The sequence below is a fragment of the Salmo salar genome, chromosome 19 (genome assembly GCF_965601325.2).
Source record: "Salmo salar chromosome 19, fSalSal1, whole genome shotgun sequence".
Classification (NCBI taxonomy): domain Eukaryota; kingdom Metazoa; phylum Chordata; class Actinopteri; order Salmoniformes; family Salmonidae; genus Salmo; species Salmo salar.
The window spans coordinates 81,277,533-81,298,603 of NC_138309.1; the positions used below are offsets into that span (position 1 = coordinate 81,277,533).

General features: G+C 44.6%; 1 protein-coding gene across 2 annotated transcripts in view; it reads left to right on the forward strand.

The window, feature by feature from the left end:
* The first annotated feature begins 460 nt into the window (after positions 1-460).
* Positions 461-21,071, forward strand: part of LOC106579628 (thioredoxin domain-containing protein 5) — a 32,906-nt gene continuing 12,295 nt past the window's right edge. The window contains exons 1-2 of one of the 2 annotated variants that reach the window (XM_045702750.2): positions 461-601; positions 20,846-20,998. In XM_045702750.2, the coding sequence (XP_045558706.1) occupies positions 537-601; positions 20,846-20,998 (218 nt within the window). In that variant the 5' untranslated portion in view covers positions 461-536. Of the gene's footprint in view, positions 602-19,355; positions 19,638-20,845; positions 20,999-21,071 lie in introns of those variants that run through there. The other variant, XM_014159726.3, reaches the window with a different exon arrangement.

Genomic DNA, 21,071 nt, shown 5'->3' on the forward strand with positions numbered 1-21,071 from the left:
AGGAATAGTCCCCAGTGGTCATGACACAATTAAAGCAGGGGTAGAAGAACTTTCAGGGCATGTAGAAGGAGTTTTTCTATTTGTCATCCATTATACCAAGGTGTTAACCTACTACTTTGTACTTTGTATGTCATAACATTTAAAAACACAACAACAAAAAAGCATTATATTATCATATGTCATTTTAACCTGTCAGATTTCGGACCCTGGCAGCACTTTGTTTTCCATAAGTCTAGTCAATAAATCTAAACTTACACTCAATACGATATACCCTATTGTATTGTTGAGGGCTAGCAAGCCTGTCAGCAGCAGTTGTGTTGGGCTGGAGCCTGCAGCAGGGCTGAGTCCTCTAGCAGGAGCGGAGGGAGGGAGGGAGGCAGGGAGGGAGGGAGGGAGGGAGGGAGGGAGGGAGGGAGGGAGGACCCTGGACCACAGATCAAAGTAGCCACAGTGAGTAGAAGCCCTGAGCAGAGCACCTGCTCCTGCCTCGCCGGCCGGCCAAGTCAAATACATTATTCCACCAGCCGCGCTGTTTAATGGCTTCTGTGGGGACCCCGCGAGTGGAGGGCCATCCAGGGCTGCCTGAACTCATGCTACGCAGGTACAGGCCATACACACACACAGTTCACACATTCTAATAACGCAAACACAGAGACAAACTCACACAACAGACTCACACATAAATGCACATACACACACCTGGGCTTAGCCTAAGAGGAAAGCCTCTGCTGCCCCAGCGCTCCCATTCTGTTACACAGCGCTCTGGTGAGGGGAGTGTGGTTATGCTTGGACTGAGATCAATAATGAGCAGAGAACAAATCATCCTAAGGAAAACAGTAAACATCTGTTTTGAGACTTGGCCACCTCTCGTTGGCAACGTCAGGCTAACTTCAACAAGGCTGGTCTTCCATGAGCGAGTGAAGGAAAATAAAAACAAACCTTGACGTAGGGCTCGCTTAAGTGTCTTGTAATATGTCTAAACAGAATGATTTGGTCGTTTCTCAGACTGGCAGGTGAACGTCAGTGGTCATCGTGGTATTTAGAGCCCTTGAAAATATTGGTTGTTGAAAGATTACCTGCGACAGGACCATGTCTGTACAAGTCCTTGTGTCAGCTATGTGATTTGTACACTGATGATGACGTTTTGATTACCAGACCACATGCATTCAAATAAAAGTAATATCTTTTAAATAAGGTTGAGGACCAGCATGCTCCATGTATCTTACTATTATTATGGCCTCTGTCTAGAAGTGGACCTTAAGACACACATTGTGCCCTGTTACTATGGGGTTTCTGGTTCAAGCTCTGTCCTGACTTTTCTGTCTCAATGGCCACAATAACGTTGAATGTTAATCTCACCAAACAGAATATGCCCCCCTCCTCCCTCCCCTAACAGGCCCATAGCCGAAGCCTTCGCTGTCTGCCTTGTTAGTGGGGATCTGACTGGGTTGCCATGATGGCCGACTCCCTCCTGCCGCACCTATGGGTAGCGGTGTGGTGATAGACTTTGCAGCTTTGCCCCTCTGCTCTCTCAATCTCAGCATCCAGCCACAGGGGAGCCTGCGATCTGGCAACCGCCAACGTTTCTACAGGTCTGAGTGTGCTCTCCCCTGGTCCCGATGCTCTTGATGGCTTTTCCAGCAGGAAGACGGAGCTTAACGTTTGGAGGGGACCGCTGGCCGGCCAGCGTCTGTGTGAGGTAGCCCCGGCAGAGGGTCCTATCACTAGGGCTTAGATTGCGCCACGTACGACTTGTTCAAGAAGGAGCCGTGTTCATATTTCTTACAGACGTGGTGACACTTGACAAGGCAGAAAGTGAAAGCAAAAGGAATCTGCCAGGATAACTTTTCCTGTTCCTCTTCCTGCTCAGCCAACAGAGGTATCTACACCCTGTTACCACGGTTATAGCTGAAGAATATTGTGACGAATCACTACACCAGGTCATTAAGTCTTGAGCATGTTTTCACTGCAAAAAACTAGCATTGAATTGAACACATGGACTAAATGGCATGTAGATTATTCTGTGATCTGCTCTCCTAACCACAGGTTCCCATCAAGTCAAAGACAAATAGGGAGTGCTTGTATTCGTCCTGTTTCACACATGTACAAGTGTGTGGTGTGAAATAGAAATGTGTTTTTTGCATATCCTACTCCCCCCGAGTCACCCTCGGAGAGGGGGGTGACGGCCAGGTCCCCATAAACCACCTGCACAACAAAGCCCTCACCTTTCCTGTACACATCCTGCGGACTGTCATGTCCACACCGGGAGTCACTGATGCAGTAGCCCGACCCTACTCCCAGATCATAGTCCCAACATCTACCTCAGGAGACCTGGGTTTGGGTTAGTCATTATGCAGAGGTAGAACACAAAAACATTGTGATACAATAGCCATCGCCATGGCGATTGACGTCAGCCACGTGTGTCCATCCCAGATGAAAGGCACGGCGGCATGGGAGGCCTTTCCCCATGGAACGTGGCTGGTGTAGAAGCTAGCCTGCGAATGACATCCGTTCCTCTCAATTGATTGCTTCCTGTGTCCCTGAACGCCGTGTGATCATTTTTTTTCTTCAAATTCCCAGAAAACATATGTACTGTTGTAAGACTTCCTCAGGGATATGCTTCATGTTCAAGTAATCATCAAGAAGCTGTGCTGCGAGTTTAAATATTTAAAACAACTGTGGCTCTGCTGGCACATAAGTGGTGTACCTTAACTAATCAATTTGTTCAGCGTAGGCCTGCTGTGGATAAAAAAAAATCTGTATTATTGCAACATAACCAGGAAACAACTGTACCTGCTGAAGATGATCCTGACCTTATTTCAGTGTTTTGTAAAGCTTAGCCCAGGAAAGAAAATAATATGCTCAAAAATTCTCACATGTTCCCAAAACCCAGTTACTGATTTAATATGGCCTGCTGTTCTCATTGAAACTCTCCAATGCAATCCACAGCTGTGAAGTAAGAGATCTATTGTGGTCAGGTTAACCAGGTTGTTTTGATCAACATATCATTTCTAAGCAAAGGTTTAACAACTGTGGATGGTGGGAACATGGTGTATCACAAGATAGCAGCTTCTTCTCAACTCAATAAAAAAATGTAACTAGAAAAAGTGTTTCATACTCCGTAAAGACAGACAGCTGAGTAGGTCTTCTTCAACTTCGATAGACAGAAATCTGACTGTGCCATTTATTTGGTCCTCACTCTCCTCTCTTTCAGTCTCCCAATCAGTCTCTTTTTCAGTCTCCCAATCAGTCTCTCTTTCAGTCTCCCAATCAGTCTCTCTTTCAGTCTCCCAATCAGTCTCTCTTTCAGTCTCCCAATCAGTCTCTCTTTCAGTCTCCCAATCAGTCTCTCTTTCAGTCTCCCAATCAGTCTCTTCCAGTCTTTCACCAAACCACCTGTCGACTACTGCACTCTCGAGCACTAACTAAAGGAAATTAGGAAAATAAACAGACCATTAATATGCTTTTCCTTTGACAGCCTATACTGTATAGCTGGCCTGGCAAGTTGCCCACTGTCAACAATGGGTAACTGATAGGCACTGGAACTATGAGCCCTTCGGTAGTAGAGGCGTGCGTAAAAGTGTCAGCTGCAATTTAGTCACATTTACCACCAGTATGACATGTTGAGATAAAGCTGTTGGGATATATTGTGAAATGTGGTTTCTTGGGTAGCGACAGAGCACCAATGGGAGATTCGACTCTCGACGTTATTTATCATGTGTGGAAGTCAAAGAAAATAATATTGTATATTATTTTTCACCTTCTGTTAGCTATAAAGGCGTAGGTTTCATTGGCAAGGAGGGGTTGGAATGTGATAGGGTGGCAAGAGCGTCAGCTCTGGGTCGTTGGGGTGTATATTATACAGCTCTCTTCTGATCAAAAATCTCTATTATAAACTGGGTGATTCAAGTCCTGAATGTTGATTGGCTGACAGCCGTGTTATATCAGACGGTATACTACAGGTATGACAAGGCATTTATTTTCACTGCTCTAATTACGTTGGTAACCAGTTTATAATAGCAATAAGGCACCTCAGAGATTTGTGGATATGGCAAATATACAACAGATAAGGGCTGTATCCAGGCACTCCGCGTTGCATTGTGTGTAAGAACAAACCTTAGCCGTGGTATATTGGCCATATATCATACCCCCTCAGGCTTAATTGCTTAAATTAACAGTTCTGTGTGTAACATTTCAAAGCATACTGAAACATCCTGCCAAGAATTGATATGTAAGCACAATGGACAAGGTGAGATGTAGAATTCAAACAAATATGTCACGACTTGAGACTTGTTGGTGGTGGTGGTGGTGGTGGTGATGGTGGTGGTGGTGATGGTGGTGATGGTGGTGATGGTGATGGTGGTTATGGTGATGGTGATGGTGGTGAACGTGAAGGTGAAGTTGGTGGTGATTGTGATGGTGTTGGTGGTGATGGTGGTGGTAGTGATGGTGTCGAGGGTGATGGTGAAGGTGGTGGTGATGGTGGCGGTTGTGATGGTGATGGTGGTGATGGTGGTTATGGTGGTGGTGATGGTGATGGTGGTGAACATGAAGGTGAAGGTGGTGGTGATGGTGGTGGTGGTGGTGGTGGTGGTGGTGGTGGTGGTGATGGCGGTGGTGGTGGTGGTGGTGGATGGTGGTGGTGGTGGTTATGGGGTGGTGGTGGTTATGGGGTGGTGGTGGTTGTGTAGTTTTGATGGTGGTGGTGGTGATGGTGGTGGTTATGGTGGTGGTGATGTTAGTGGTGGGGATGGTGGTGGGGGTGGTGGTGGTGGTGATGGTGGTGGTGATGGTGGTGAAGGTGGTGATGATGGTGGATGAAGTGGTGGTGGTGGTGGTGGTGATGGCGGTGGTGAAGGTGGTGGTGGATGGTGGTGAAGGTGAAGGTAAAGGTGGTGGTGGTTATGGTGGTGGTGGTGGTTGTGATGGTTTTGATGGTGGTGGTGGTGTTGGTGGTGGTTATGGTGGTGGTAGTGGTGATGTTAGTGGTGGTGATGGTGGTGGGGGTGATGGTGGTGGTGATGGTGGTGTTGGTGATGGTGGTGGTGGTGGTGGTGTTGGTGATGGTGGTGGTGGTGGTGATGGCGGTGGTGAAGGTGGTGGTGGATGGTGGTGAAGGTGAAGGTAAAGGTGGTGGTGGTTATGGTGGTGGTGGTGGTTGTGATGGTTTTGATGGTGGTGGTGGTGTTGGTGGTGGTTATGGTGGTGGTAGTGGTGATGTTAGTGGTGGTGATGGTGGTGGGGGTGATGGTGGTGGTGATGGTGGTGTTGGTGATGGTGGTGGTGGTGGTGGCGGTGGTGGTGGTGGTGGTGGTGATGGTGATGATGGTGATGGTGGTGTGTGTGGGGAGGGGGTGTCACTCAGCCCTATAATTTTGTAGATCTTGCGCTCTACGCCTCATCAAATTGGGTCACTACTCAAGCATTTTATGAAGCCGTTCTGACCGGGAGGCATGCTTGGGTTTTAAGGGCCTTATTTCAGTGTTTTGTAAAGCTTAGCCCAGGAAAGCCCAGGAAAGTAAATAATATGCAAAAATATATATTTATCTCTCACATGTTCCAAAAACCCACTTACTGATTTAATATGGCCTGCTTTTCTCATTTTGCATTTTGAATCTGAAATGTTCTCATTATAGACCGAGACTTGAAAGTGAAACTCTCCAATGCAATCCACAGCTGTGAAGTAAGAGATCTATTGTGGTCAGGTTAACCAGGTTGTTTTGATCAACATATCATTTCTAAGCAAAGGTTTAACAACTGTGGATGGTGGGAACATGGTGTATCACAAGATAGCAGCTTCTTCTCAACTCAATAAAAAAATGTAACTAGAAAAAGTGTTTCATACTCCGTAAAGACAGACAGCTGAGTAGGTCTTCTTCAACTTCGATAGACAGAAATCTGACTGTGCCATTTATTTGGTCCTCACTCTCCTCTCTTTCAGTCTCCCAATCAGTCTCTTTTTCAGTCTCCCAATCAGTCTCTCTTTCAGTCTCCCAATCAGTCTCTCTTTCAGTCTCCCAATCAGTCTCTCTTTCAGTCTCCCAATCAGTCTCTCTTTCAGTCTCCCAATCAGTCTCTCTTTCAGTCTCCCAATCAGTCTCTTCCAGTCTTTCACCAAACCACCTGTCGACTACTGCACTCTCGAGCACTAACTAAAAGGAAATTAGGAAAATAAACAGACCATTAATATGCTTTTCCTTTGACAGCCTATACTGTATAGCTGGCCTGGCAAGTTGCCCACTGTCAACAATGGGTAACTGATAGGCACTGGAACTATGAGCCCTTCGGTAGTAGAGGCGTGCGTAAAAGTGTCAGCTGCAATTTAGTCACATTTACCACCAGTATGACATGTTGAGATAAAGCTGTTGGGATATATTGTGAAATGTGGTTTCTTGGGTAGCGACAGAGCACCAATGGGAGATTCGACTCTCGACGTTATTTATCATGTGTGGAAGTCAAAGAAAATAATATTGTATATTATTTTTCACCTGCTGTTAGCTATAAAGGCGTAGGTTTCATTGGCAAGGAGGGGTTGGAATGTGATAGGGTGGCAAGAGCGTCAGCTCTGGGTCGTTGGGGTGTATATTATACAGCTCTCTTCTGATCAAAAATCTCTATTATAAACTGGGTGATTCAAGTCCTGAATGTTGATTGGCTGACAGCCGTGTTATATCAGACGGTATACTACAGGTATGACAAGGCATTTATTTTCACTGCTCTAATTACGTTGGTAACCAGTTTATAATAGCAATAAGGCACCTCAGAGATTTGTGGATATGGCAAATATACAACAGATAAGGGCTGTATCCAGGCACTCCGCGTTGCATTGTGTGTAAGAACAAACCTTAGCCGTGGTATATTGGCCATATATCATACCCCCTCAGGCTTAATTGCTTAAATTAACAGTTCTGTGTGTAACATTTCAAAGCATACTGAAACATCCTGCCAAGAATTGATATGTAAGCACAATGGACAAGGTGAGATGTAGAATTCAAACAAATATGTCACGACTTGAGACTTGTTGGTGGTGATGGTGGTGGTGGTGATGGTGATGGTGATGGTGGTGGTGGTGGTTATGGTGGTGATGGTGGTGGTGATGGTGATGGTGGTGGTGGTGGTGGTGGTGGTTATGGTGGTGGTGGTGGTTATGGTGGTGGTGGTGGTTATGGTGGTGGGGGTGATGGTGGTGGTGGTGGTGGTGGTTATGGTGGTGGTGGTGGTTATGGTGGTGGTGGTGGTTATGGTGGTGGGGGTGATGGTGGTGATGGTGGTGGTGATGAACGTGAAGGTGAAGTTGGTGGTGATTGTGGTGGTGTTGGTGGTGATGGTGGTGGTAGTGATGGTGTCGAGGGTGATGGTGAAGGTGGTGGTGATGGTGGCGGTTGTGATGGTGATGGTGGTGATGGTGGTTATGGTGGTGGTGATGGTGATGGTGGTGAACATGAAGGTGAAGGTGGTGGTGATGGTGGTGGTGGTGGTGGTTATGGTGGTGGTGGTGAAGGTGGTGGTGATGGTGGTGGTGGATGGATGGTGGTGGTGAAGGTGATGATGATGGTGGATGGGGTGGTGGTGGTGGTGATGGCGGTGGTGGTGGTGGTGGTGGATGGTGGTGGTGGATGGTGGTGGTGGTGGTTATGGGGTGGTGGTGGTTGTGATGGTGGTGGTTATGGTGGTGGTGATGTTAGTGGTGGGGATGGTGGTGGGGGTGGTGGTGGTGGTGATGGTGGTGGTGATGGTGGTGAAGGTGGTGATGATGGTGGATGAAGTGGTGGTGGTGGTGGTGGTGATGGCGGTGGTGAAGGTGGTGGTGGATGGTGGTGAAGGTGAAGGTAAAGGTGGTGGTGGTTATGGTGGTGGTGGTGGTTGTGATGGTTTTGATGGTGGTGGTGGTGTTGGTGGTGGTTATGGTGGTGGTAGTGGTGATGTTAGTGGTGGTGATGGTGGTGGGGGTGATGGTGGTGGTGATGGTGGTGTTGGTGATGGTGGTGGTGGTGGTGGCGGTGGTGGTGGTGGTGGTGGTGATGGTGATGATGGTGATGGTGGTGTGTGTGGGGAGGGGGTGTCACTCAGCCCTATAATTTTGTAGATCTTGCGCTCTACGCCTCATCAAATTGGGTCACTACTCAAGCATTTTATGAAGCCGTTCTGACCGGGAGGCATGCTTGGGTTTTAAGGGCCTTATTTCAGTGTTTTGTAAAGCTTAGCCCAGGAAAGCCCAGGAAAGTAAATAATATGCAAAAATATATATTTATCTCTCACATGTTCCAAAAACCCACTTACTGATTTAATATGGCCTGCTTTTCTCATTTTGCATTTTGAATCTGAAATGTTCTCATTATAGACCGAGACTTGAAAGTGAAACTCTCCAATGCAATCCACAGCTGTGAAGTAAGAGATCTATTGTGGTCAGGTTAACCAGGTTGTTTTGATCAACATATCATTTCTAAGCAAAGGTTTAACAACTGTGGATGGTGGGAACATGGTGTATCACAAGATAGCAGCTTCTTCTCAACTCAATAAAAAAATGTAACTAGAAAAAGTGTTTCATACTCCGTAAAGACAGACAGCTGAGTAGGTCTTCTTCAACTTCGATAGACAGAAATCTGACTGTGCCATTTATTTGGTCCTCACTCTCCTCTCTTTCAGTCTCCCAATCAGTCTCTTTTTCAGTCTCCCAATCAGTCTCTCTTTCAGTCTCCCAATCAGTCTCTCTTTCAGTCTCCCAATCAGTCTCTCTTTCAGTCTCCCAATCAGTCTCTCTTTCAGTCTCCCAATCAGTCTCTCTTTCAGTCTCCCAATCAGTCTCTTCCAGTCTTTCACCAAACCACCTGTCGTCTACTGCACTCTCGAGCACTAACTAAAAGGAAATTAGGAAAATAAACAGACCATTAATATGCTTTTCCTTTGACAGCCTATACTGTATAGCTGGCCTGGCAAGTTGCCCACTGTCAACAATGGGTAACTGATAGGCACTGGAACTATGAGCCCTTCGGTAGTAGAGGCGTGCGTAAAAGTGTCAGCTGCAATTTAGTCACATTTACCACCAGTATGACATGTTGAGATAAAGCTGTTGGGATATATTGTGAAATGTGGTTTCTTGGGTAGCGACAGAGCACCAATGGGAGATTCGACTCTCGACGTTATTTATCATGTGTGGAAGTCAAAGAAAATAATATTGTATATTATTTTTCACCTGCTGTTAGCTATAAAGGCGTAGGTTTCATTGGCAAGGAGGGGTTGGAATGTGATAGGGTGGCAAGAGCGTCAGCTCTGGGTCGTTGGGGTGTATATTATACAGCTCTCTTCTGATCAAAAATCTCTATTATAAACTGGGTGATTCAAGTCCTGAATGTTGATTGGCTGACAGCCGTGTTATATCAGACGGTATACTACAGGTATGACAAGGCATTTATTTTCACTGCTCTAATTACGTTGGTAACCAGTTTATAATAGCAATAAGGCACCTCAGAGATTTGTGGATATGGCAAATATACAACAGATAAGGGCTGTATCCAGGCACTCCGCGTTGCATTGTGTGTAAGAACAAACCTTAGCCGTGGTATATTGGCCATATATCATACCCCCTCAGGCTTAATTGCTTAAATTAACAGTTCTGTGTGTAACATTTCAAAGCATACTGAAACATCCTGCCAAGAATTGATATGTAAGCACAATGGACAAGGTGAGATGTAGAATTCAAACAAATATGTCACGACTTGAGACTTGTTGGTGGTGGTGGTGGTGGTGGTGATGGTGGTGGTTATGGTGGTGGGGGTGATGGTGGTGATGGTGGTGGTGATGAACGTGAAGGTGAAGTTGGTGGTGATTGTGGTGGTGTTGGTGGTGATGGTGGTGGTGATTGTGGTGATGGTGATGGTGAAGGTGGTGGTGATGGTGGCAGTTGTGATGGTGATGGTGGTTGTGGTGGTGAACATGAAGGTGAAGATGGTGGTGATGGTGGTGGTGGTGGTTGGTTATGGTGGTGGTGGTGGAAGGTGGTGGTGATGGTGGTGGTGGTGGATGGTGGTGATGAAGGTGATGATGATGGTGGATGTGGTGGTGATGGTGATGGCGGTGGTGGTGATGATGGTGGTGAAGATGAAGGTGGTGGTGGTTGTGGTGGTTATGGTGATGTGGTGGTGATGGTGGTGGTGGTTGTGGTGATGGTGGTGGTGATGGTGATGGTGGGGTTGGTGATGGTGATGGTGATGGTGGTGGTGGTGGATGGTGGTGAAGGTGAAGGTGGTGGTGGTTGTGATGTTTTGATGGTGGTGGTGGTGTTGGTTATGGTGGTTATGGTGGTGGTAGTGGTGATGTTAGTGGTGGTGATGGTGGTGGGGGTGGTGGTGGTGGTGATGGTGGTGTTGGTGATGGCGGTGGTGGTGGTGGTGGTGATGGTGATGATGGTGATGGTGGTGTGTGTGGGGAGGGGGTGTCACTCAGCCCTATAATTTTGTAGATCTTGCGCTCTACGCCTCATCAAATTGGGTCACTACTCAAGCATTTTATGAAGCCGTTCTGACCGGGAGGCATGCTTGGGTTTTAAGGGCCTTATTTCAGTGTTTTGTAAAGCTTAGCCCAGGAAAGCCCAGGAAAGTAAATAATATGCAAAAAAAAATAATAATAATAATATATATATAAATATATATATCTCACATGTTCCAAAAACCCACTTACTGATTTAATATGGCCTGCTTTTCTCATTGTGCATTTTGAATCTGAAATGTTCTCATTATAGACCGAGACTTGAAAGTGAAACTCTCCAATGCAATCCACAGCTGTGAAGTAAGAGATCTATTGTGGTCAAGTTAACCAGGTTGTTTTGATCAACATATCATTTCTAAGCAAAGGTTTAACAACTGTGGATGGTGGGAACATGGTGTATCACAAGATAGCAGCTTCTTCTCAACTCAATAACCTTTTTAAAATAGAAAAAGTGTTTCATACTCCGTAAAGACAGACAGCTGAGTAGGTCTTCAACTTATATTCTTCAACTTTGGTAGACAGAAATCTGACTGTGCCATTAATTTGGTCCTCACTCTCCTTCTCTCTTTAAGTCTCAAAATCAGTCTCTCTTTTGGTCTCCCAATCCGTCTCTCTTTCAGTCTCTCTTTCAGTCTCCCAATCAGTCTCTTTCAGTCTTTCACCATTCCACCTGTCGACTACTGCACTCTCGAGCACAAACTAAAGGAAATTAGGAAAATAAACAGACCATTAATCTGCTTTTCCTATGACAGCCTATACTGTATAGCTGGCCTGGCAAGCTGCCCACTGTCAACAATGGGTAACCAGTAGGCACTGGAACTATGTGCTTGGAATGTGATAGGGTGGCAAGAGCGTTAGCTCTGGGTCGTTGGGGTGTATATTATACAGCTCTCTTCTGATCAAAAATCTCTATTATAAACTGGGTGATTCAAGTCCTGAATGCTGATTGGCTGATAGCCGTGGTATATCCGACGGTATACCACTGGTATGACAAGACATTTATTTTTACTGCTCTAATTACGTTGGTAACCAGTTTATGATAGCAATAAGGCACCTCAGGGGGTTGTGGTATATGGCCAATATACCACGGTTAAGGGCTGTATCCAGGCACTCCACCTTGCGATGTGTCTAAGAACAGCCCTTAGCCGTGGTATATTGGCCATATACCACACCCCCTTGGGCTTTATTGCTTAAATAAACACTTCTGTGTGTAACATTTCAAAGCATACTGAAACCACCTGCCAAGAAATGATATGTAAGGACAATGGACAAGATGAGTTGTAGAATTCAAACAAATATGTAATGTGTGTGGGGGGTGTCACTCAGCCCTATCGCTTTGTTCGATTTTGCACTCTACACCTCAACAAATTGGGTCACTACTCAAGCATTTTATGAAGCCGTTCTGAATGGGAGGCATGCTTGGGTTTTAAGGGCAGCGATTGAAGTTCAACTCTAGTCAGCCTTGAGGCGAAAGTGTCATGGGCTCAGTCCACAGAAGGAATTTTAATGGTCACTCTGGGAATGGCAAAGCAGAGTCCATCCCTTGAAACAGGTCACCTCCCAGCCAGTGACCCCCAGTTTAACCAAACCCAGAACACTATGTAAACACCTCGTCCAACAGTAGCATGGCTGAAAGCGGCCTTTTTTTTTTTTTACACTGTAGACCGGTGGTTCACAAATGTTTTTGGAGCTGTCATCCATCTAAACGCTTAAGTACCTTTCTGTTACCGTCATCCTAGAAAACAAGACCAATGTTTTTGACTAGGAATGGATCGGAATCTAATAACCAAAAAGTTATTAACTATGATGATACGGCACAGAGATCAATTGTATGTCTATGGCACACCGTAAAACTTTTCTATCATTGTCATATCATATGACATGGCTAAAGCACAAACAGCACTGGAGCACTATTGGCTTGAGTATGTGCATCTGTTGCCTAGGTTAAAATAATCCCAGGTGCCTGCATTGCACTGTGAGTCAATGAAGTCTTTCTGTGACAGGGTGGAAATAGTTTGTCCAGCCAAAGACTTGTCAGTCCTGGGAGGCAGCGCACGAAATACCTTGGGAATGGAGCTCAGATTTACAGCGCTGTAACCATTGCACAGCACTACAGTCCCCAAGGGAAGGATCACATAGCCTCAGTAATAAATTGGATTAATTAATACGTTTCTATGTCCTCATTCTCAGGCATCATTTCCAGTGGTGATGAAGAGGAAGGCAATTTTTACTCATATCTGACCATCAGTCTATTAATCATCCTATCCGAGTATGAGCTAACACCTCAGTCAGAAGTGTAATCCGTAAAGGTCACAGATGTTTTATTTTGTTGTAATGGTAAAGTCCCTTTCCACAGTGTTAAGAATGTAGGTTTTTTTTCTCACAGATTTCTCTGGGAATTTATGAAACCTGCGCACCAAGGGGCCAAGTTTGTTCCAGTAGTTGGACAGAGCTAGGTGTGAGGGAAAGTTGTGCTGGCTACCAAGGAGTTGCAGTCGACCGGAACTCGCCAAAGACCATTTGAAAGTGACTAATTCGTTTTTTAAAGACCTCTTGGAGGTTAAATGTGTGTCCCCTAAATTAGGCTACTGACCACTGTCATGCTGAGGTTTGTACAATTTTAATGGGACTACTTGGATATTGTTGGCAGGGTTATTTAAAAACTATTCTACTGTATATCATGAGAAAATAAACTATAGTTCCCACAAACAGAGTCAACTTCAAAGAGTTCTCACAATGGAAGACTATGCAAAACAATCAATCTTATGGACAGCCCTTTGTCTGAAAGTCCTCCACTTCACACAATCATCTGTAACCATCTAATCTTACAAGTGACCCAGCTTAACAAACCAACATGCATCTCTAATTCGATTTGAATCATATCCATATAACATCTATACGGAGAAGGCGTATACCAAGTCTTTTTTATAAATTATCAATGTGACTGGAGAAACAAATGTGGTACATTTCCTCAAAATGGTATTCCATTGTTAGATGTATTGAAATGGCTCAGGAGAAGGAAGGCCTCTCATTTCATTTGCTGTTCTCACATAAAAATAATTCTCCTCTGAATTATTTTCAGTTGCCTCCCACGACAGTATCGATAAATATAGCATGGCATAGACAGTACAACACAGTAGCCTCAGCAACAATACTGTGAAATACATCAGCCCAGCTGGACTGATGCTTGAAATAACGAGCATGACGACGATGCACCAGACTCTCACCTGACAAATATGTCCCTTAAATACACAATTGAAAAGACTTTCATTGAAATAAGTTAATGCATGTATACCTAGGCCTATCCAGAACATTAAAATGTTGCGTAGATACATAACATATGTAGGTCTTTAGCTCGTTAAAATACTGTAAATGTTATTAAACCAAACAGGGGGAGCTGTAAGACCGCGTTGGGACCTCATCAGCTAGTAGGTGGTTAGCTGAGGTAGACACAGACAAGCTTAAATGAATGAATAAATGAAATACAACCAACAGCAAAAAATGTACCAAACAAAAATCATCTAGCAGTAGATATAAAAAATAATATATTTGACACAAGTATGTCTACCTTCATATACACACTACCGTTCAAAGGTTTGGGGTCACTTAGAAATGTCCTTGTTTTTGAAAGAAAAGCACAATTTTTGTTTTTTAAAATAACATCAAATTGATCAGAAATACAGTGTAGACATTGTTAATGTTGTAAATGACTATTGTAGTTGGAAACGGCAGATTTTTTTATGGAATATCTACATAGGCGTACAGATGCCCATTATCAGCAACCATCACTCCTGTGTTCCAATGGCACATTCTGTTAGCTAATCCAAGTTTATCATTTTAAAAGGCTAATTGATCATTAGAAAACTCTTTTGCAATTATGTTAGCACAGCTGAAAACTGTTGTTCTGATTAAAGAAGAAATAAAACTGGCCTTCTTTAGAATAGTTGAGTATCTGGAGCATCAGCATTTGGGGGATTCAATTACAAGCTCAAAACTTTCTTTCTTCAGTCTATTCTTGTCTGAGAAATGAAGGCTATTCCATGCGAGAAATTGCCAAGAAACTGAAGATCTTGTACAACGCTGTTGTCACGGTTGTCGTCGATGAAGGAGGACCAAAACGCAGCAGGTATGTGTATGCTCATCTTGCTGTTTATTTACTTTCAAAATGAACGTACAAAAATAACAAAACACGACCGATCAACAAAAACAGTCTGGTAAGGCACAAGGCGAAACACAGAACAATCTCCCACAAAATACAAGACAAACACACCCAACTAATATAGGACTTCCAATCAAAGGCAACACCAAACAGCTGCCTTCAATTGGAAGTCCAACCCCAATTAACTCAACATAGAACCAGACATACTAGACTCAACATAGAAATACCTAAACATAAACCAAAACCCGGAAATACTAAAGCAAACACCCTTTTAACAAACACACCACCCCGAACCACATAAAACGAATACCCTCTGCCACGTCCTGACCAAACTACAATACCAATTAACCCTTATACTGGCCAGGATGTGACAGTACCCCCCCCCCCCCCCTTAAAGGTGCTAACCCCGGAAGCACCTTAAAAAAAACAACAAAAAAAACAACCCCAAACAACAAAACAACATTCCCTCTACTAAAGGGAGGGAAGGGAGGGTGGCTGCCGTCAACGACGGCACTGTGCTACACCCCCCCTCCCCAACCCACCTATATCTGGAGGTGGCTCTGGTTCCGGCCGTTCCAGGCAGTCGGGCCACTCCGGCAGTCCAGGGCAGTCTGGCCACTCCGGCAGTCCAGGGCAGTCTGGCCACTCCGGCAGTCCAGGGCAGTCTGGCCACTCCGGCAGTCCAGCGCAGTCTGGCCACTCCGGCAGTCCAGCGCAGTCTGGCCACTCCGGCAGTCCAGCGCAGTCTGGCCGCTCCGACGACTGTTGACTGGCGGGCAGCTCCGACGACTGTTGACTGGCGGGCAGCTCCGACGACTGTTGACTGGCGGGCAGCTCCGACGACTGTTGACTGGCGGGCAGCTCTGTTGACTGTTGACTGGCGGGCAGCTCTGTTGACTGTTGACTGGTGAGGCTGGGTTTACGCACTTGAAGCCTGGTGCGTGGTGCTGGTACTGGGCTTACCAGATTTTGAACACGCACCTCCAGGCTAGTGCGGGGAGCGGGAACAGGACGAGTCGGACTGGGTTGACGCACTTCCGGGTTCGCACGAGAGACAGGAGCTGGAAACCCAGGGCTATGGAGGCGCACAGTCGGTCTAGATCTTACCTCCTGCACAACCCGCCTTGGCTGGATGGAACTAGTAGCCCTGTACGAGCGAGGTGCTCGTACAGGGCAGACTGGGCTGTGCAGGGGCCTGGTGGTAGCCGTGCGTAGAGCGGGAGTTGGGTAGCCTGGTCCTCGGAGGCGTACCGGCGACCAGATGCGCTGCACAGGCATCCTCCTACCAGGCTGGATGCCCGCTCTAGCACGGCACCTGCGAGGGGCTGGAATAACGCGCACCGGACTGTGCATGCGTATGGGTGAGAGTGCGCTCCTCAGCGAAACATGGCGCTCTCCACCCCATACGCTCCTCCATATAACTACGGGTAGCTGGCTTCCGGCTCTTCCTATGCCTAGCCCAACTACCCGTGTGCCCCCCAAAAAAATGTCTTGGGGGTGCCTCTCGCGCTTCAACGCTAGTCGTGTTCCTCGGAAACGTTCCCGGTCCATACCAGCCTTACTCCTTTCCCCTCTCTCGCTTACCACCTGTCCCCATGGAAGGCGATCTTTTCCTGCTTGGATTTCCTCCCAAGTGTAGGAGCCTTTTCCCTCCAAGATCTCCTCCCAAGTCCATCTCTCTCGTTTGTCCAAATCGAAATTCCTCTGCTCCTTCCTCTGCTGCTTGGTCCTGGTTTGGTGGGAGATTCTGTCACGGTTGTCGTCGATGAAGGAGGACCAAAACGCAGCAGGTATGTGTATGCTCATCTTGCTGTTTATTTACTTTCAAAATGAACGTACAAAAATAACAAAACACGACCGATCAACAAAAACAGTCTGGTAAGGCACAAGGCAAAACACAGAACAATCTCCCACAAAATACAAGACAAACACACCCAACTAATATAGGACTTCCAATCAAAGGCAACACCAAACAGCTGCCTTCAATTGGAAGTCCAACCCCAATTAACTCAACATAGAAATACCTAAACATAAACCAAAACCCGGAAATACTAAATCAAACACCCTTTTAACAAACACACCACCCCGAACCACATAAAACGAATACCCTCTGCCACGTCCTGACCAAACTACAGTACTAATTAACCCTTATACTGGCCAGGACGTGACAGCTGTGTACTATTCCCTTCACAGAACAGCACAAACTGGCTCTAACCAGAATAGAAAGAGGAGTGGGAGGCCCCGGTGCACAACTGAGCAAGAGGACAAGTACATTAGAGTGTCTAGTGTGACAAAACTGCACATTTTTTATGCTTAGCAGGACAGGAAAATGGTCTAATTCACAGATGTATCAAGAGAACATAACTGGTCATCCCTACTACCTCTGATCTGGCGGACTCACTAAACACATGCTTTGTTTGTAAATTATGTCTGAGTGTTGGAGCTTGTCCAAGACAATCCGTAAATTGTTTTGGATTTGCTTAATATAAGGAATTTGAAATTATTTATACTTTTACTTATACTTTTGATACTTAAGTGTTTTGTAGTAATTACATTTACTTTTGATACATAAGTATATTTAAAACCAAATACTTTTAGACTTTTACTCAAGTAGTATTTTACTGGGTGACTTTCACTTTTTTTTACTTTTACTGAAAAGCATGACAATTGGGTACTTTTTTCACTACTGCTAATGAGGATCCTGATAAAATACCAAATCGTGTGAATTTTGAACATTTCTGGGATCTTTTATTTCAAACATGGGACAAACATTTTACATGTTGCATTTATATTTTTGTTAAGTGTATAGTACCAGTCAAAAGTTTGGACACCTACTCATTCAAGGGTTTTTCTTAATTTTTACTACTTTGAACATTGTAGAATAATAGTGAAGACATCAAACTATGAAGTAACACATATGTAATCATGTAGTAACCAAAAAAGTGTTAAACAAATAAAAATATATTTTAGATTCTTCAAAGTAGCCACCCTTTGCCTTGATGACAGCTTTGCACACTCTTGGCATTCTCTCAACCAGTTTCATGAGGAATGCTTTTCCAACAGTCTTGGAGTTCCCAGATATGCTGAGAACTTGTTGGCTGCTTTTCCTTCACTCTGTGGTCCAACTCATCCCAAACCATCTCAATTGGGTTGAGATTGGGGGATTGTGGAGGCCAGGTCATCTGATGCAGCACTCCATCACTCTCCGTGGTCAAATAGCCCTTATACAACCTGGAGGTGTGTTTTGGGTCATTGTCCTGTTTAAAAACATATGATAGTCCCACTAAGCGCAAAACTAGATGGGATGGCGTATTGCTGCAGAATGTTGTGGTAGCCATTTTTTATTTTACCTTTATTTAACTAGGCAAGTCAGTTAAGAACAAATTCTTATTTTCAATGACAGCCTAGGAACAGTGAACTGTCTGAACTGTCTTGTTTAGGGGCAGAACAACAGATTTGTACCTTGTCAGCTCAGGGATTTGATCTTGCAACCTGTCAGTTGCTAGTCCAATGCTCTAACCACTAGGCTACGCTGCCATGCTGGTTAAGTGTGCCTTCAATTCTAAATAAATCAGACAGTGTCACCAGCAAAGCACCCCTACACCATCACACATGGAGATCATCCGTTCACCTACTCTGCGTCTCACAAAGACAGCGGTTGGAACCAAAAATCAAAAATTTGGACTCATCCGACCAAAGGACAGATTTCCACCGGTCTAATGTCCATTGCTCTTGTTTCTTGGCCCAAGCAAGTCTCTTCTTCTTATTGGTGTCCTTTAGTAGTGGTTTCTTTGCAGCAATTAGACCATGAAGGCCTGATTCACAGTCTCCTCTCAACAGTTGATGTTGAGATGTGTCTGTTACTTGAACTCTGTGAAGCATGTATTTGGGCTGCAATCTGAGGTGCAGTTAACTCTAATGAATGTATCCTCTGCAGCAGAGGTAACTCTGGGTCTTCCATTCCTGTGGTGGTCCCCATGAGAGCCAGTTTCATCATAGCTCTTGATGGTTTTTGCAACTGCACTTGAAGAAACTTTCAAAGTTCTTGAAATATTCTGGATTGACTGACCTTCATGTCTTAAGGTAATGATGGACTGTCTTTTCTCTTTGCTTATTTGAGCTGTTGTTGCCATAATACAGACTTGGTATTTTACCAAATAGGGCTATCTTCTGTATACCAACCCTACCTTGTCACAAACACAACTGTTTGGCTCAAACACATTAAGAAGGAAAGAAATTCCAAATGATCTTTTACTAAGGCTCACCTGTTAATTGAAATGCATTCCAGGTGACTACCTCATGAAGCTGGTTGAGAGAATGCCAAGAGTGTGCAAAGCTGTCATCAAGGCAAAGGGTGGTTACATTGAAGTATCTCAAATATGAAATATATTTTGATTTGTTTAAAAAAAAATTGGTTACTACATGTTTCCATATGTGTTATTCATAGTTTTGATGTCTTCACTATTATTCTACAATGTAGAAAATAGTAAAAATAAAGAAAAACCCTTGAATGAGTAGGTGTGTCCACACTTTTGACTGGTACTGTCTATAGCCATTGATGTCTATCCTACTTGTGAAAGCATCTGGATTAAAACTTGTTGAAGCTTGTTTAGAAGTGTTTGAAGTGCAGCAGTGGCGCAACCCCACGCCACAGATCTCTATGTAATGTAGATTTCATCTCCACCTGTAAAACGGCTGCAGCCATTGTTTGGAGCGTCTCATCGTGCATGGGTCCTATCCAGATTCTTCAAAGGTCAGCGTTAGTGATATTCACAGACAGACCAGTGGCTCAGCAAGACGGGATCATGGCCTCCTCAGCACTGAATTGCACACATTTTATGTTGTGTTTTATTTATTGTTCGTTACTTTTTGGTAATATATTTTGCGATGCTGATTATGAAGAAGATGAACATGTCAAGCATACGTATACAGTGGATATGTTCAACGATGCTGTCCCAACCGCTCCCCACTTTGTCATGTTCTTCGCCCCTTGGTAAGCAAACGTTTTGAATAAACTCGCTGGGTAGCGTGCAGTTTGTAAAGTTATTGACAATATTTAGATGGATACCATATTTCTTTACCAACAGATTTGCAAGTTGTCAGGGGCTACAGTAACAGCTAACTTGCAGCTAGCTATCGCAGCTTTTATGCCGGCTAACTGTCTAAATAGCTAATTAGTCAGCCAAGTTGTATTATTTTTGCTACAAATGTTAACTAGGACTTGTATATAAAATGTTATCCATCATTGCATAGATGAGAAGTCATAATCTAGCTAACACACTGGCTAAAGATTTGCTAACAAACCATACGAGACCAGAACTACGCTAACGTTAGTTAGCATGTTTTGGTTGGTAATCATTAGAGCCTTGGAAACTTATGAAAGCTTGTGAACTTTCTGAAGTCACGATTAAACTTGGACTGGCCCGTCCTTTAACGTTAGTTGACACAGTCGCTAGTTACATGTGCAGTATTGTTGTTGTTGTTGTGTGTATATATAATTTTTTTCCAGGCTGTTCATTTTACCGCACATTTTGTACTGTATAACAGCTAGCCTAGCTAGCTAACAGTAGTGTAGTAATGGACCATTTCAGGATGTGACCGCTTACGTGGCATGCACTGATTGACGTAACTTTGTAGACGGGCACGCACTAAAGCTGCCTAAAAATGTCCCACGTTTTTTTTTCTTTCTTCCACACAAGAAACAAATCTACTTGCTGTGTAGTAAGGCTTAATATTTTGGTGTCTTTTCTGAAATGTAAGCGTATAGACAACATTGCTGTTCTTCATCACTTCACAGGAGTGTCTTTACACCTCACCGAATACAGTTACAAGCTGACCCACACTGCACAATCTGATCAAAGAAACATAATGTGGGGATAACTTAAGTCAGACAACATAACAAGGCGGCACATTCTATTGTTATTGAAACATGAAGACAGTTAAGCATATGGAATTCAATAGGAGTGTTGAGTTGTATCAGGGGTGTCTCTTTTCCACTGAGACTGTGCTCTCTCTATTTGATGCCTAGCCTAAACAGTGTTTCCACCCCCCCAAAAAATCAGCAGTCTTGGTAGATATGTATCTCTCAGCAGTGGCAACAATGATATAGGGGGAACACTGTTAATTCCAGGCAGAACTGTGAAGCCTGTACCACCTCAGGAGAAAGACTTTGAAAGAACCTGTGCTGCGTTTTGCTTCCAGGTGTGGTCACTGTCAGAGGCTACAGGGGACATGGAACGAGATGGGGGACAAATACAACAGCATGGAGTCGCCGCCCGCCTACGTCGTAAAGGTTGACTGCACTCAGGATGTTAAGTTCTGCTCTAATGTCCACGGCATCAGGGGCTACCCCACGTAAGTACAGGGTTGTATTAATTAGGGCACACCATAGCAAAACATTTTGAAATGTTGCGCAACAGAACCGTTT